General features: G+C 42.2%; 1 protein-coding gene across 6 annotated transcripts in view; it reads left to right on the top strand.

Annotated features, from left to right (window-relative positions):
• The window catches only part of LOC132152717 (ecto-NOX disulfide-thiol exchanger 1-like), a 108,795-nt gene that overhangs the window by 65,073 nt on the left and 25,603 nt on the right, over positions 1 to 18,119 (top strand). For all 6 annotated transcript variants that reach the window (XM_059561552.1, XM_059561551.1, XM_059561556.1 and 3 more), the window contains 3 exons: positions 10,764 to 10,931; positions 11,851 to 12,057; positions 12,891 to 13,124. In XM_059561552.1, coding sequence (XP_059417535.1) covers positions 10,764 to 10,931; positions 11,851 to 12,057; positions 12,891 to 13,124 — 609 coding nt within the window. The remainder of the gene's footprint in view (positions 1 to 10,763; positions 10,932 to 11,850; positions 12,058 to 12,890; positions 13,125 to 18,119) is intronic.

Here is an 18,119-nt window from a genome sequence, read left to right as displayed (position 1 = left end):
TGGCATATTTTGTGTAATACGAAGAAATAATCACTGAATGAATCAGTGAACGATTCTGAACGAATCATTTTTGTGAACGAACTGAAAATGAACAAATCTCTTGAAAGAATCATAATTTCAACCACTAATACTTGAGCACCCGCCCCTTTGCCCCTTGGTGCCCAAAGTGCCCTTTTGTCAAAGCAAATTTTTCTCAAATCTTTTGTAATAACATGCCCTTTTGTGAATGCCTGCCCATGCCCAATCTAAATATTAGTCAAATGTATTAATAATAATTTAGCCTTAAATAAAATGACCCACATGATGACCTTTCACCTGACGACGCGGACCTCCTCCGAGCGGGACGATCCATCTCAAGCTGCACGCGCATTTTTTAATTGCTAGAGGATATTATTAACACCGCGGCAGCTGGTAAGTGGTATTTCATTCTCAGCGAAGTGATTTTGATGTTTATTTACTTATTATTATTTTAAAAGAACGATGTGATGTGAGAACATGCAGATATGTTGTTTATATTGCTGTGTGTAGCCTGTAGTGTAGAAGTAACGTTAGCGTGCTGTTTGAGGGAGAAAAGTTTCACAGGCATCGAGGAGTCTGGTCTTTTTTATGTTATTTGACTAAACTAGTATTATATTACACTATTTATTTATTTATTTTTAAAACATAGAGTGCCTTAAAAATAATTATCACAACACTGGTAAGGTTTATTCAGATTTTCTCATTCTCTGAATTATCATTACAAAAATAAAAACAATTAATAAATGAATTAAAATATAATTATATTTAAATGTGACACACACACACACACACACAATTATTATATATATATATATATATATAATAATAATAATAATAAACTTTATTACAGACTCACAGGTCCAAATACAAAACAACAACCACTGACATTACACACAATACAATAAAAAACTTCAGAGGAGACAACTATACCAATGCTTCCATAACTTGGACTTATACTGTGAAGTGCTAAACTTGATGCTGATCAATGCCATAATTATGTAATTCTCTGAGTTATTCAGCCGACATATAATTTGTACATAACATTTCTCAGTGTGGCTTGCAGTGTATTAACACCTGCAGCCACAAACATCTCACTGGCACTACACCAGCGTGGTCTTCTCAGCAGAATTCTTAGTGCATCATTGTAAGCTACCTGGAGTTTATGCAAGCTAGCTTTGCTGAAACTAGACCACAAGTGTGCATTGTGGAGAGGAGTGCAGTATGCTCTGAACAAAGCAACTTTCACTCTATCTGTGCACCCACCAAACTTGCGAGCCAAACTATTCGCCTGAGCATATAAAGAACGGCATTGCCTGTAAACATCAAGGTCATCCTTCAACTGGTCTGTAATGAGATGCCCAAGATACTTGTATTTGCTCAAAACTCTCAAGGTATTACCTGCCAATTTAAAAGGAGGAAACATTAGACATTTATCCTCCTTTGTTCTGCAAATCATCACCGCACTCTTGTATGTATTAAATTTCATGTCATGAACAGTTCCATAGTCAGAGCAAACATTAAGAAGCTGTTGAAGACCAACACTGCTAGGACTGAAGACCACAAGGTCATCTGCATACATAATATGATTCACTAAAGTGTTACCTATCATACACCCAGTGTTACACGAATTCAGGCAGACAGAGAGCTCATCAACATACATATTAAAAAGAATAGGGGAGAGGATTCCACCTTGTCTGACCCCGTTCCTGACCCCAAAAGAGGCAGAAACACAGTGGCCCCATTTTATAAACATAGACTGGTTGGCATACCAGTAGGACAGAATTCTCACAATACATTTAGATACACCTCTCTTACTCATTTTATCAAATAACTTGTAGTGATTGACGCGGTCAAAAGCTTTTGAGGCATCAATAAAACTCATTAGAACTGAGGAGTTCTTATCTCTATACATATTAACAATTTCCTTTAAGGAATATATGGCCATATCTGTGCCATGTTTAGATTTAAAACCAAATTGGTTGTCAGTAGAGGGGATAATGTCCACAATTCTGCTCAACAAGATGCTTTCAAAAACTTTAGACAATACACTGGCAAGGGCTATTGGTCTGTAGTTATCAGAGCAACCAACCTTACCAGACTTATCCTTGATCACCGGCACAAGCAAGACAGATATCATTGTATCCGGCAGGAAACCATGAATTAAAAAGGAATTAAAACAGATACCAAGAAGGGGGGCTAACCTCATGCTGGCATATTTAATGTGCTCAGCAGTGATGTGATCCAACCCGCTTGCTTTATTATCTGCTAACTTATTTATAGTGCGTGATACCTCATGTGAAAAAATTGCCTTAAAATCAACACACTTAACATTATCAGACATATAAATATCACTTTTAACACAATTAAACAAGGTCCTGTAGTGCTGTCTCCACATCTCAGCAATATTCTCAACACCTGAGATACCATCTACAGTGCATGGGGGTGGTATACTACATTTGTTAATACCCTTTACCTCTTTCCAAAATTCAGTAGTGTTGTTATCCATTACCTTCTCGGCCATAGAATCTGCCCTCATAGCTTGCTCATTTTTACAGATAAATCTGACAGCATATTTATACGCTGCATTAGCATTTTTCTTTTGTTCAAACAGCGGCCCTTGCCTTGGTCTGCCAGCCAACACCCATGATTTAAACGCTAACTTAGCTTCCTCATGATATCCGGCCACATACTTATTCCAGCCAGGCCTCATTTTACCCCTTTTGTTTTTCCGTTTAAAATAGGGTCTACTGCTTTCATAAAGGACTCTCACAACATGATCATATAGAGAGGAGATTTCCTCCCTGTGCTTCCAGTCATTACAGGTAGGATCACTACACCTGATTGCTTCACTGGGAAGACTGATTTTACTCAATAATCTATTTGTATCAGCATAGTAGCCAGCAATATCCTCCCTTGAAAGGGTAGACCAGTCCAAAAATTCAGTATTACAATCATAACTATCACAAGAGAGCATTGGCATATCCTCAACATTTATCAATATAAGCACAGGCATATGATCAGAGGTGGCTGCCCCATACAAAATATCCATACCCACTATAGAAGAGTGTGCATCAGCTGTACTGATACAGTGATCCAACCATGAGGCAGCATGCCAAGCCTCACTTATATAAGTATAAGTATTTGAGGGTAGAAACTCTCGACTTGATAGCATTAAACCGTTATCCTGACAAAACTGGATCATATAATTAGCAAACAGTGAATTTCTGTCTGCAATGTCAGCATTCATATCCCCAATTACATAAATACAAGAAGTATTGCTACACTGAATAAAAGAATAAATAAAAGCAAGCCTATTAAGATATTCAGCTTCATTCTGGATACATTCATATGGTGTATAAACATTAAGTATGATGAACTCCCTGCCACTGTAACTTAGCTGAACACCAATACACCAGTCTACATCAAGCCTAAGCACATTAACAAGTAAATCAAGTCTCTTGTTCCACAGTATGGCCACACCCCCAGGTATTCTACCCCTGATTATTCTCGAACTAAGATCAGTTGTTGATTCCCCTGCACCATGAAAATTGACATTAAGAATGTTTAATTTTGCCAAGTCTTGCTTTGCCAGAAACGTCTCTTGTAAGCACAAAATGTCACAATTTTGCAAGAGATTGTCAACAACCAAACGGCGAGCCCTGTCACCTGTGCCCTGGCCCAGACGCAGGCCACGACAGTTGTAGGACAAAACACGAAGAGGAGCAGTCATATGAGTGAACTAGTAAGTGCTCGCAGCACCAGTAGACCCACTTCTTGGCTCAGCAGACAAAATAGCAATAGTCAAGACAGCCTTAACCCCGGTAGTATCCACCCGGCGCGGCTCATAATATCGGCGGACAAATGCCCCGTCCGGCCAGAGCTCCGGATTGTACATTTCACTAACCTCATGACACTCAGCAGAGACTTTAAAAGAGCTATATCTGCCATTGCCATTACCGATCCGGTTGCATGACACCACGCATCCAAGCTTCTCACCAAGATAACCGGAGAGAGCTTCCGCATCCAGATCAGGTGCAAACTTAGAAGCAAACACACTCACCAGTTTGGTCTTGACAGTTCTGATGTTACCTGCAGCTCCAGTCCCAACCACAGACGTGCCTGATTTCTTCTCCGGCCCCGAGATGGCTGTGCGCGCCCCGGGTTTGGCACCAGCGCGCGCTGGGCCGTGTTGTCCTCCCTTTTTAACAATCTGGCTCCACTTGGGCGAGCCAGGTATAGCAGTTAATCTTGCCGGGATTTCCGTGGGTGTAGCCCCTTCCAGGCCATGATCAGGATCCCCAGACACAGCCCCCATTCCATCACGCAACGTCGGTCCATCCGTTGAGACACGTCTGAGCGCCAAGACGTCCGGGCCGGCGGCACCTCTACCCAAAGTCATGGACACCTCCCGGTTAGCCCCAGGAGCCAGGTCAGATGCTTCCAAAGCACCCACTCGCCGGTTAATATCCTTAGTAACTTCCCGCAGATCCTCAGACACATTCACCTGCAGCTGCATTACGCGCTTCAGGGCGCATACCTCAGATGCCAGCTGCTCCACTTTCCCGAGTAAACACGAGACATCCATGTTGGAAAAAGTTACCGGAGGTAGCTCTTCCAAATAGTGGGAAACAAATCTGGGTATATTCTCACCACACTCATTCAACACTTTGAGGCAGCTTTTTATGTTGTTAATGTCCTTCTGCGATCCTTTATGGGCAACATTGCGCTGCGTGGTAGTGCAGAGATCAAACAAAACTTTCTTGGAAGACTCTATCCACTCTGAGTCAAATGTGTTTGTAGCCAGCAAAACGATCTCATCTTGATTCATTGTCTTCATTTTAACAGCAAGAAAGTTAAGCAACTCATCCTCAACAATGATCTTGCCATCCATAGTTCTATATATATCTGGTTTTAAACGCGGGCGGCTAAAAATTCGAGCCGCCGCACTCACACCCACAGAGGCCGCCATCATGTGATATTAATATATATATATATATATATATATATATATATATATATATATATATATAATTTTTTTTTTTTTTTTTTTTTTTTTTTTGACATCTGACACCTGACATCAAAGTGCAGTGTGAAGGAGATGGATGAATAACACTTGTAGCCTGTCATTTGTTTACATTGCAAATGTGTTCAATTTTAGATAACAACAACTGCAACAGTAATAATAATATTAATCACTGTATTCCAGTGTATCAGTTTTTTAATGTTTTGTATCAATATTTTAAGGTGGAGTTATTGATTAGGTCCAAGAGTAGACAGTAGTGATGGTTAAAATAATAGATTAATGCTGAAATAGTAAATTATGCCTTGTTTCCAAATGGACAGAGAGTGGAAAGTAATAGAGCTGGGGCCCGTTTCACTAAGGAGGTTCAACCAACTCTGGGTTTAAACTTGAACTCTGAATTGAATCTGAAGTTTCGATGGGAAACTTAGTTTTCGATTAAAGAACAGCTGAAATGAGTTGGTTTAATCAACTCTAAATTGACTGACTCTGAGTTAAGTGCGTGCACCACAACTATAAAAAGCCAGTATCAATGGAGCGCCGATATTACGATTCACCATGGCAACAGCTCCCGCCAAAAATTCATCTGCATACTTCAGATTCGATAGAAATGTAATTCTTATCAGTGTTATAATATCACAGGTGAAAACTGGCAGAACATTAGATTAATGAATTAATAGCTAATCATTTTATGGTATCTCATGGGCAAAAAATATATATAAGATAATCATATTAATAATAATATTTTAAGTGTATTTTTCTAATTTTACAAATGATCTGCCAATAGAGTAAGAAAAATATGACAGTGGCTATTTACACTAAGTGGAATTAACATACTTTCTTAGCGATAGATCCTATTTACAGTAGGCTAAGTGCAAGTAGCTCAAGATGCTATTTACATAAAAAAATTTACAGTGAAAATCGTGATATATTCTATTTACGATGTAAAAGTAGCAGTTCTTTGCAATAGGCTAAGTGTAAATAATAATTAGATGCTAGTTATACTTTATACTGGCAGATACATTTGCACCTCACTATTTATATACATTAACAGGATGCAATAATAACAGATTGTAAATGATTATATTTATTACAATTATAAATAGTTGTATCATTATTAAACACTCGTTAGGCACTTTACTTCCACTTTTAGAACATTTTGTTCATTTTTATTGAAAACAAATTCTAATGTGACATGTGATGGGAAAAATGAGATGAATGAGCTCGGCAAAAGCCGGACTCTAACCCAATCAATCACGTTACAAGCTAGTTTCCGTGCCAAAAACATTACTGCCTAGTGCCTACACCACTGAAGCCGTTATTCACATATCATATTTAACCTTATGTGTCGATGGAGGGCGGAGCTACAGTAGATTTGCACTTAGTAATAGACACTCAGAATAAGGTTTACCATTTGCATTAAGATTATTTTTATTACCATACTGGCATATAATTTTGCTTAAGTAAAATGCACTTAATTTATCCCCCCCCCCCCAGGAAACAAGACAAAATTTCTTATATAATTTTCGTATATAGAAAATCAATCTTTATTTTATTATTTTTTCTTTTTCAAAACTGCATCAGAGCATTTGCTGCCGTATCAATACCGTATCCATATCGATACACAAATCAGCAAGGAATGCATCACAATATATTGCTGTATTGATATTTTGAACAGCGCCATTTGAAACCTTGTTCCATGTGCCCCTTTTATACTTTGAGCACCTGCCCCTCCAAAGGTCTCTGCACGGCCCTGGTTACCAAAATGTATTTTGGTAGCTATTTTATATGTAGTTTTTAAATGAAAATAATCATTAGATCTTCTCCCTTTAGACCAAATCAATTAAGCTTATGAGAAATTTGAATCAAGGACTGAATTTGGAAAATCTTGAATAAATTATGACAATTTAAATTTTTCGGGGGGGGACCATCCCTTTAACAGAAGTGAAAAAGGAGCAACTTATACTATATATATATATATATATATATATATATATATATATAAAGAAGCACAATTAGACAAATACAATAGAGATAAAAATTAAACTCATTTTTTAGATACAGTAGGTTTTACTTAACATGTATACATTTATTTAACATCTTTTGTTAATTAATGACAGATAGGTATTTAATTTGAAATGCTGTCCCTTTAAGACGGAAGGCATGCATGTAATCCTGACACACGTTCAGTTTTCACCCACCTGTTCATGTTCACTTAATCCATAACCTACTGTATTTACGAGAGATACTCTACACGATAAACATTTGGACTGCTGTGTGTGTATTTGAGCGCTGAGAACTGATTGTGCGCTGTTTGCATATTTGCATTTTTTGTAAACTAATCCCCAGCACTCTCCTTGGTTTGGATAATTACTATCACACTAGGGAAGCCGTGGATTGAGGCAAATTAGGCTTAGATTAAAATGCATGAGCTGATATTTCAGATCATGATTAATTATGAGAATTTGGGAAGGCACAAGTCAGTTGACTTGCATTAAGGTTTTCTTTTTTTGTTCTTGGTTGATTTCAGAAATCATCTAAGAATGAATATTAAAACTATTATCCTCAGCTTCTGAGCTAAAGCCTCTGGTAATACGCCAAAGCTAAAAGAAACACTTCCAGCAAGGACTTTTTATACTGTATCCTCTTTCATCCTTTCTGTGTTTCTTTCACACGTGTTGTACATGCAGGCTTTCAGCAATATGCCTCTAGATACCTGAAAAAGGATTTTGTCACACTAGCACAAATGCTGGCCCTTTGAGAAAAAACAAGCTGGTTCGTCTCTGGCTCCGCAAAGACTATAGTGACGCTGTCAGAAATTCCAGCTTCAAAGGAATGATTGTAAAAGATTTGCCTGGTTTCTGTCGAATATAACAGATTATGCTGAAATAACTTCTGAGCTTTGTTTTAATTTCCCTCAGCATGTTTCCAGGCACACTTCAACATCACACTTATTCCTTATGACACAAACACACAGCTTCTGTTTTGTCCCATATCTGCTCATAAATTTGCTGCTCGCAGAGCAGATGCCCACTCACACAATTTGTCCTCGCAGGCAGTTTCATTCTCAGTATTTCAGCACATTTTCTATTGATTATAAATGTTTATTTGCACCAGCTCATTAGAAGACATGCTTTGTGAGAACTTGTATTTATTATTTTTTTTCAGATGGCTTTATCCTGCTGGAGTGATGAAGCACACCAATGAACAGTACTCTAAATATAAATGATTTTTTTCTAGCAAATAGGAGTTGCTTTTGTTGCGGCTCCATTGTGAGAGTTTTACACAGAGCATGCTGGGAGATTTGGGTTCAGAAATGGTGTAAGCCCTGAATGTATGAATGCACTGATTTATACACAAGATTCAACCAAGGCAGCTTTAAGAGGCTTAGAAGAAGAAGAGAAAAGAAAGAAAGGGAGCTACACCAGAAACAGCTGCATGCTGTTATTTTGGAGAAGTACACATGCACTGCATGTTTGTTAAATTGATGATTTAACATTTGAAAAAGAAAAAATAAAAAATGCCATGAAAATTTGTATTGTGATTTTAGGATTGTTTTTTTATTTGATTTTTTTACAGTGAAATATTACAACAGTAATATTTCTTATTTTTGCTACAATACAAATTTAGTAATGATAATAACTTGACAGTACTACTATTGTTGTTGTTACTATAGTGATTATAATTGGCCACTTTTTTTTTGCAGCCCTACAAAATATCACAGCAAATTTGGAGCTTTAAAAAACATAATATTAATAATAATAATTATTATTATTATTATTAATTATGATAATTCTTCTTTTTGTTGTTGTTGTTATTGTGATTATAACCGGCCAAATTTTGCAGCCCTACAAAAAGGCACAGCAAATTTGACGTTTTTTTTTTTTTCTTCTTTAAATGTAATCACAGTATTTAATTTGTTGTGTGACTCAGTGCTGCTAGAGTTATTCACTGTCATTTCAGGTGCTGTGGAGAATTATGCATATGGTGAGCAATGACTGGAAATCTTTCAAACCTCCCAAAAAAGCGAGACCATAAAACATTTCCTTGCAGATAATATATTTGGACTGCTGGGCCTTTGCATTTAGTAATGGTGTTTGTGATGGGCTCTGATTAATGCAGTCTCACCTCTGAAATGACGAGCAGCTGTGTCCTGTAGGAACTAAATGTTTTGCAAGCTGCTGACTTCGTAATGAATCCAATTTTAATGGAAAGCAGATAATACCGACAAATAAAACCTGAAGCAGGTTTTTGGAAAAGAAACAGGAGCTGTGAGGCAAAGCCTTGGGTAGTCCTTGAATCATTCCGACTGAAGAAAAACAACATTAAGAAACGATAAATGTGAAGGCGTGTGTGTAATTTACCTGTTTACATTTTGATTGGGCTTTTGCATGGATCTGCCAATGCGTTTTTCACGATTGCAGCCGCTAGGAGATTTTTCATCAGCTCTTTTTCCAGCAAGGGATTCAAGATTTTCTTCCAGTTCAAGCATCTCATGTTAGATTTAGGGTTCTCCATTGTATTATGTCACTACAGGACAAAGTAAGTGGGAATTGTCCAGATAAAGGTTGAAATATGTGTGAAAACAGTGTGAAAATACTGAACTGTCAGTAACTGAATAATGTTTAAGTGTTGGTGAAAATATGTTTAAATTGTAGTTTGACAAGGTACAAGCTAGTTAAAATTAAAATTTAAAGAAGCTCAAGTTACACTATAAGCTACTAACACTAAGTAGGTTATTGTTTCTACATCAAACTATATTAAATCTGCCTAAGAGAGAAAACGTTTTGAAAGCAGTTGACCCACTGCCAAACTTTAGTTTTATCAGTCTTATCGATACCATTTTAAAGTGCTCTCTTCAAAGTCAACCATCATCAAAAGAACAAATCACCCAGAAATTAACATTTGCTGAAAATCTACACCCAGACAGAAAGCAGTTTCGGCCCAGGACCGGCCCACATCTGGCCCGCATGAAATCCATGCGGTCTAAATGTGGGCCAGATCTGGGCCGAAACTGCTTTCTGTTTGGGACCCACCCTTAGGTGGTTAAATTTACACAGATCAAGCACTGTTTACAAGGAAAAACAGTCCAAAACAAATATGCTGGTGGATTTTTATACATTTTACATAATACTGTATGTCAAGCTGTTTTAATGAGAACAAATTACTGAGTGCTTATAAGTGGTTGACTCAGCACAGTAATTATAATGAACTGAACATGGCCTTATTAGTTAAGAGGCCTTATTAGTAAGACAAAACATACATTTCTCATTTTTATAGATGTTTCAACATTTCTTCTTCTTTTTAAAATGAACATTAAATTTAGGGTCTGCACGTGAACAAATAAAAATTTTGACACTGAACAGATTTAGTTGTTTTTCTCTATCAAATAGCGCTGTCATCAAACATGTATATACAGTAAAAAATGAGCATGCAGGTATATGACTTCTGTCATGGTTTACAGTGCACATGGTTTACTGCACAAATCCAATGCGTTCCAGTCTCAGATCCTGTGCAGTTTAGTGTGATAAAGGCTCATTGAAGAAGAAACTAATCTTTAGTAGATTTTCTGGGTTTTGTCGTCTGTAGTGAGAGCAGTGACCTGGCCTCTTCTCATCTCCGCTGGTCTTTTACCAGCTTCTTTGTGGTTTTGCTCAGATGGTTGCTCAGTGCTGAGGTCCAAATCAATGACTACATTTAGGACTTTATCTGTTTCTCTCACCAGACTCCATCTGTATACAGGGTTTTGACCCCAACCTTGGCATCATCACCCCAATCAATCCCATGATGGCTGGCATCAGTCTGGTTCAGCCCCATCCTGTGGCAGCAGAACTTCCTGTTATAAAGGAAATCATCCACTGCAAAAGCTGCACACTGTTCCCGCAGAATCCCAGTAAGCATTTCACAGCAGCCTACTGCAGGAAAATCATTAGTGGTTGCGCCATAAAAGCAGGCGCACAAATGAATGTAGCCTGCACTTATTTATTTGCACTGAGTTCAGGAAAATATATGAAGTACAGTCTGTGGCACTTTTAATGACCTGTAATTGTGTGGTAAAATGTTCCACTGAATAACCTGTAACTTTATGCCAAATGTTTTATGGTTACTGAAATCGCAATAACCACAGGACAGTTTTTATTAAATCCTCCAATGTGGAAAATCAGAAAAAGATGAATTATTGAATCTGTAGAGCTTTTGTTCTAAATACTATAAATCTAAATGAACCCTTAAACATAGTTAACTTTACCGACATGGTCTGCATACTGCATACGAATCTAATTAAATCAAATGCATATTCTTGTTAATGAAAGTAAATTAATGTTTATTCAACAATGTAATGTCAATATAAGGTAATGTGTATATATATAATAATTGTTCATAAGTTTAAATATTTTAAGTCCCAGATTTTCAGTGTGGCCTCAAACTATTTTATATGTACTGTATTTTACTAAATATTCCAGAAAATACTAATTCTTGTTTTTTTAGTCATCTGAAACCAGCTGCGATTTGTATTCCAAAGCGACTTATATAATGCAATTAGCACCAAGCCAACAAAAGATCCACGAAAAGCACACACATTTATATATGTGTATAATCAGAGGTACCTGAGTCCAAGTTTCTGTGTATATTGCATTTCCCACATACCGGTAATTTCATTTTGATTTAAGTAAACATTTTTTTTTTTTAAATGTTGTTCATAATGAATGAACCTGTTTTAAAGTTGTGTAGTGAAGGGAACTAAAATAAGCTGTATATAATAGGCAATATTGTTTGTAAGTGTTTTTTTCTTTCTATTTATTCTTATTGTGCAGACCTTCCTCCTCCATCCACCAGAGAGAGACCTCCAGGGTGCAAGACAGTTTTCGTTGGTGGCCTTCCAGAGAATGCAACAGAGGAGATCATTAAAGAAGTGTTTGACCAGTGTGGCGAGATTGTCGCAATCCGCAAGAGCAAGAAAAACTTCTGCCACATTCGTTTTAGTGAGGAGTTCATGGTGGACAAGGCCCTTTACCTCTCTGGTGTGTCTTTGTTTTTCGTTCTTGTTGTTTTGCCTTTTTGTTTTTGCTTGTTTTTTTATTCCATTTTGTAAGGGAACTAATTGTTTGTTTCTCTATCTTTCTGATGTGTTTTTATTTATACAAGGAAATGTTTGTTTTATTTCTTTATCTTTCTGATGTGTTTTTATTTATATAAGTAAATGTTTGATTTGTTTATCTTTCTGATGTGTTTTTATTTATACAAGTAAATGTTTGATTTGTTTATCTTTCTGATGTGTTTTTATTTATATAAGTAAATGTTTGATTTGTTTATCTTTCTGATGTGTTTTTATTTATACAAGTAAATGTTTGATTTGTTTATATTTCTGATGTGTTTTTATTTATACAAGTAAATGTTTGTTTTGTTAGGGGACTGATTACTTTTTCTACCTCTCTTGTGTGTCTTTATTTTTTATTTAGATGTATTTTTTTTGTTTTGTTTCATTACCTCTCTTATGTTTTTATTTTTAATTTAATACACATAATGTTTTGTGTGTTTCTCTTGTTTTATAATAATCAATGTTACCATAGTATGAACATACAAGCATCTTGCATTTTTCTTTGCTGAAAAGACCAGCTTAAATCATCTTCCAATCAGCTAGGTACCAGCGCACATGCAACAACTGATGCATATGCTGCAACATACAGAAGTGCATAAGCTGATGCATGGCTTTACTGTTTTGTTCAGCAGTTGCTTTATGTTGCAGGAAGCAAATCCTTTTTCATATTTAATATGTTGAATGTGCACTGATATTTGATAAATGCAAGCAGCCTGTATGAGAGCTCTGTTTGCTGAATAATGTTTGTTGTCCTAGGCTATCGGATGCGCATTGGCTCCAGCACTGATAAAAAGGATTCGGGCCGCATACATGTAGATTTTGCTCAGGCGAGAGATGACTTGTATGAGTGGGAGTGCAAACAAAGATTGCTGGCACGAGAGGAGCGGCACCGACGGAAAATCCAGGAGGACTGGCTGAGACCTCCATCACCTCCTCCCATAATGCACTTCTCTGAGCATGAAGCAGCTCTTTTGGCTGAGAAACTGAAAGGTAAGCTTTGCCACAGACTGTGATGCCATGATCTCATCTATCCTTTAAAGCACAGATTTGTCATCATTAATGTAATGCCCAGACAAATTTGGGTTCTTAGAAAAAGCTTCAAGGCTTCTAATAAATGCAGAATGTGGTAACCTACACCGCCAGGTCTGCCTTCCTTCAGACATTTTGCAGCTGTCCTCAACTGATCTCTGATGATGTGATAGACATTAATGAGTGGCTACATAGTTTTGAGGCTTTTTTATGCTTCAGTCCTCTTTCCCGTCTGCAGCTGCCAGGCGAACAGCCCCAGCTGTTGTTTATTCTGTGAGACTGGTGTGTTTATATGATCAGCTAGTTCCATTCATCAGCTTCAGTGAGACCAATGATTGCCAGTCAAGTGAATACTCACTACCAGGCTTCTGCGAAGCCAAAGGGTTTCCAAGATTGAAAAACGACTGAGAAGCATATCAGCGGGACGAGCCATTCTGAAGCTGCTGGCCTTCGCCGCCTTCCACTGCCGTTCCTGCTGCGCTGTCCGGCGCCTATATCCTTTCAATTCTGTTATATCCAACTGTTCTTTATGTGTGTGTGTGTGTTCGCCTTGCGACACACACTCGTAAAAGAGCTTGCGTCTTTTTTAAGATGCCTTCCTGCGGCTCGTCAGAGCCCCACTCAGCGAGGGAGACCGGTACGTCATCTGTGTCTCCTGCCTGGGTGAAGATCATGCAGCGCTCGCGCTCGCTGACGGCGGATGCCCTCACTGCGAGCTGTTGCCATGGTGACTCTGAGGACTAGCCTGGCCTTTTTCTCTGAGCCTGCATTCTCCGCTGCGCTGAGGCGCCGTGAAAGCGCCGCTTCCAGCGGATTCCGGAACCGTCTTCAGCTCAACCGAGCTCGCCGGTTCGCCCTGCTTCACCGGGCTCCCCTGCATCGCTTCCCGGTGGGCAGCGCCCACTGTTTGCCGGCACGTCGTCCGAGGAAGTCAATCTCAGGGCCGCGTCGGGGGAAGAGGACACGCGCTCTCTGCTAGCTTCGGGCAGTGAGGGCTGGGCGAGCTCCGAGGATCTCGCGCCTTCTGCTCAGAAGCCCAGCAGACGAGCTGACATCGAGAAGGAGCCGGGGCGAGTGCTCACGTTGGCCCGCGACGAGTCTCGGCCGCGAGTGGTCTGCACCAGCGCCCCCCCTCTCGTTCCCGGCTGAATGGTATTTTCCTTTCGGATGAGCGTACTTCTCAAAGCCCGCCTCATTTCTTCCTGAGCTTCATGAAGGGGTGGCGAAGGCTTGGAACGGTCCATATTCAGCGCGAACTCGTTCGTCTGTCTCACTAGCATTCTCCACACTGGATGATGCTAAAAACTACCAGTCACTTCCGCCGGTGGAACAGGTGATAGCGACGCACTTTTGTCCGCCCTCTGCTGGACGGCAGCAAAAGCGGTGTTGCCATCTAAAGCCTGCTGTGTGACGCTGCGTCTGCACTACTCACGATGGCTGCTTCATCGAAGCTCAGGTGTACGAGTTCCGCTGTGGCCGAGCTCTCACCCAAGCGCGCTGCTGTTTCAGTTCCAGGAATTGTGACTGTCTCAGCGTTTTCTGCAACGCGCAAGCCTGCACAGTTGCCCGCTTGCCTGCACACAAAAGCCGTTATCACAACAGCTTCAGCAACGCAGCTCGAGACCCCCGTTCTCGCTCTACCGGCCGTCGCCCCGCGATGCGGGGACAGCAGCAGAGGATTACGGTGAGGCCGGGAGCCCCGAAGCCATCCTAGGAAAGCCATCTATGCCTGCTGCATGACGCTGCGTCTGCACTATACACGATGGCTGCTTCATCGAAGCTCAGGTGTACGAGTTCCGCTGTGGCCGAGCTCTCACCCAAGCGCGCTGCTGTTTCAGTTCCAGGAATTGTGACTGTCTCAGCGTTTTCTGCAACGCGCAAGCCTGCACAGTTGCCCGCTTGCCTGCACACAAAAGCCGTTATCACAACAGCTTCAGCAACGCAGCTCGAGACCACCGTTCTCGCTCTACCGGCCGTCGCCCCGCGATGCGGGGACAGCAGCAGAGGATTACGGTGAGGCCGGGAGCCCCGAAGCCATCCTAGGAAAGCCATCTATGCCTGCTGCATGACGCTGCGTCTGCACTATACACGATGGCTGCTTCATCGAAGCGCCGGTGTACGAGTTCCGCTGTGGCCGGGCTCTCACCTAAGCGCGCCGCTGTTTCAGTTCCAGGGATTGTGACTGTTTCAGCGTCTTTTGCAATGCGCAAGCCTGTACGGTTGCCCGCTTGTCTGCACACAAAAACCGTTATCACGGCTACCCAGATGTTTCCCGAAAAAGGTGTAATTTCTGGTGTCCCGGCCACGGCCGATGGTGCTATAAATGTAGTGACGATGCCCACTGCTCAGTGCCCATCTCCACATATAAGCACAGCCCTTCACACAGGGCTCGCGCCCATAAAAGTGACAAGTCGATCACGCACACTACATAGTAAACGTGCCCACTCCTCAGTGCCCAGAATCACTATGTCACACGCGTCATGTGGTTTCTGTAAAAACTAAACCCGTGCACGTTCGTCTGGCCACAGCCGATGGTGCTATAAATGTAGTGACGATGCCCACTCCTCGGTGCCCATCTCCACATGTAAGCACAGACCTGCACACAGGGCTCGCGCACATAATATCGACTCAGATCGGTCACGCGCGCCACAAAGTAAACGTCCCCACTCCTCAGTGCCCACATACATTATGTCACACATGGCGCGTGGTTTCTGTAAAAGCGAAACCCATGCACGTACGCTCTGCCCAGGCAGACATTGAGTCGAAAGTGGTAAATGTGCACGCTTGCAGCCCACAGTTACTCGCAGACATCACAAGTCCCACGGGACCCGCTCAGCCCTCCCCCAATCGGTTAAGTACCGGGATGGGGTCGAGGACTAGCGATCTGCCCGCTGTGATCAGCGCGCTCCCCGCCTCAAATGCCACAGGCATAACGCCCATGGTGCAGCGCACCCAAGCGCCGCCGTTGCCCAGTCAACAGAGCGCGCTCCGCATCCAGCCTTTAGCCATTAATGCAGATGCATGGTCAGCGCTTCCAGGGGTTTCGGATTGGGTGCTAGGCATTATAAAGAGAGGCTACTCGCTACAGTTTTTTTCGACGCCCTCCGCGCTTTTTAGCGCGCGTCGAAACTACGGTCAAAACAGAAGTAGCACACATACTTCGGGCCGAAATATCAAAACTGTTGAGCAAAGGGGCTGTAGAGCCTGTTTCTCGAGCTCAAAGCGATGGGGGGCTGTACAGCAGATACTTTCTGGTGCCCAAGAGAGACGGGGGTCTCAGGCCCATAATGGATCTAAGACAGCTGAACAAGGCATTGATGAAACGCAGTTTCAGAATGCTTACGACCAGGAAGCTCCTCGCGCAGATTCGCAGAGGGGACTGGTTCATGTCGATAAATCTGAAGGACGCGTATTTTCAAATACAGGTAGCGTCAAGTCACAGGCGATATTTGAGATTCACCTTCGAGGGCCAGGCATACCAGTTTACAGTCCTGCCGTTCGGCTTGTCCGGGCTCCTCATACGTTTACGAGGTGCATGGATGCAGCGCTCGCTCCTCTTAGACTCAGAGGCGTGCGAGTGCTGAATTATTTGGACGACTGGCTGATTCTGGCTCGATCACGAGCGGAGCTCAGGACCGTTTTACTCGATCACCTCGAGAAGCTCGGTCTCAGTGTCAATTGGGCGAAGAGTTTGCTGAACCCCAGTCAGACGATTCTTGGGTATAGTTCTGAACTCGTGTTCCATGACATTGGGCATTCAGCGCGCAGCGAGTTCTTTCCGCTGCGGCGTGACCGTTTCGCTCAAACACTGTCAGAAGGTGCTGGGCCTCATGGCCTCAGCATCTCCGGTTCTGCAGCTGGGCCTGCTCCGCATGTGCCCCCTGCAGCTCTGGCTGAAGGCGCGGGTGCCGCGCAGAGCGTGGGTGTCTGGCCGACTGTGTCTCAAGGTCAATCAGAGCTGTGTCACAGCCCTGAAACCCTGGACAGCAAACGGCTGGTACCAATCAGGTGTAAGCCTGGGGACTTACCCGAATGTGAAGATGGTGTCGACGGATGCCTCCACTTCGGGATGGGGAGCGCTGCTCGAGGGCAGACCGTCCTTTGGCCTGTGGTCAGAACGGGAAAAGCTCCATCATATCAACTGTCTGGAAATGCTGGCAGTGGAGAACGCGCTGATGCGCTTTTGTCCCCAAGTCAAGGACCACCACGTCTTAGTCCGTTCGGACAACATGTCTGTGGTGTCCTACATAAATCACCAGGGCGGTCTCGGGAAAAGAAACCTGTACAGGCTGGCGGAACGCCTCCTGGTTTGGGCTCAGCGCAACGTGCATTCGCTGAGGGCAGTGCATGTGGCTGGGCTACAGAATCTGGGTCCAGACAGGCTTTCCAGAGGCAAGGTTCCTACGGGCGAATGGTCTCTACACCCGCAAACAGTCCGGCTGTTGTGGGAGAGATTTGGCAGGGCGGAGGTGGACCTCTTCGCGTCCCACGAAAACGCTCACTGCCCCGCGTTCTTTTCCAAGAACGAAAGCGCGCTGTCACGGAAATGGCCGTGCTGCCCGCTTTATGCTTTCCCTCCCGTCTCCCTCCTTCCGCAGGTGATAGAACGGGTGAGAGAAACGAGATGTTCAATACTGCTTGTAGCACCTCTTTGGAAGAACCAACCATGGTTCCCAGATTTGATGCAGTTAGCAGATGTCGCCCCGTGGCCAGTACCGTTGAGGAGGGACCTCCTCTCGCAGGCCAGGGGTTCGATTTGGCACCCTCAACCGGAGTTGTTGTCCCTCCATGTGTGGGCGCTCAACGGTTACCCGCTGATCTCGCAGTGGGAGTGCTAAATACCGTCACTCAGGCTAGAGCTCCATCGACACAACGTCTGTATGCCTCGAAGTGGTCGGTGTTCTCCAGCTGGTGCACAGCTCGAGGATGTTCACCCCTTAGTTGTGAGGTGACGGA

The sequence above is a fragment of the Carassius carassius genome, chromosome 11 (genome assembly GCF_963082965.1).
Source record: "Carassius carassius chromosome 11, fCarCar2.1, whole genome shotgun sequence".
Lineage (NCBI taxonomy): Eukaryota > Metazoa > Chordata > Actinopteri > Cypriniformes > Cyprinidae > Carassius > Carassius carassius.
This window is presented reverse-complemented; position numbering and strand designations above follow the sequence as displayed.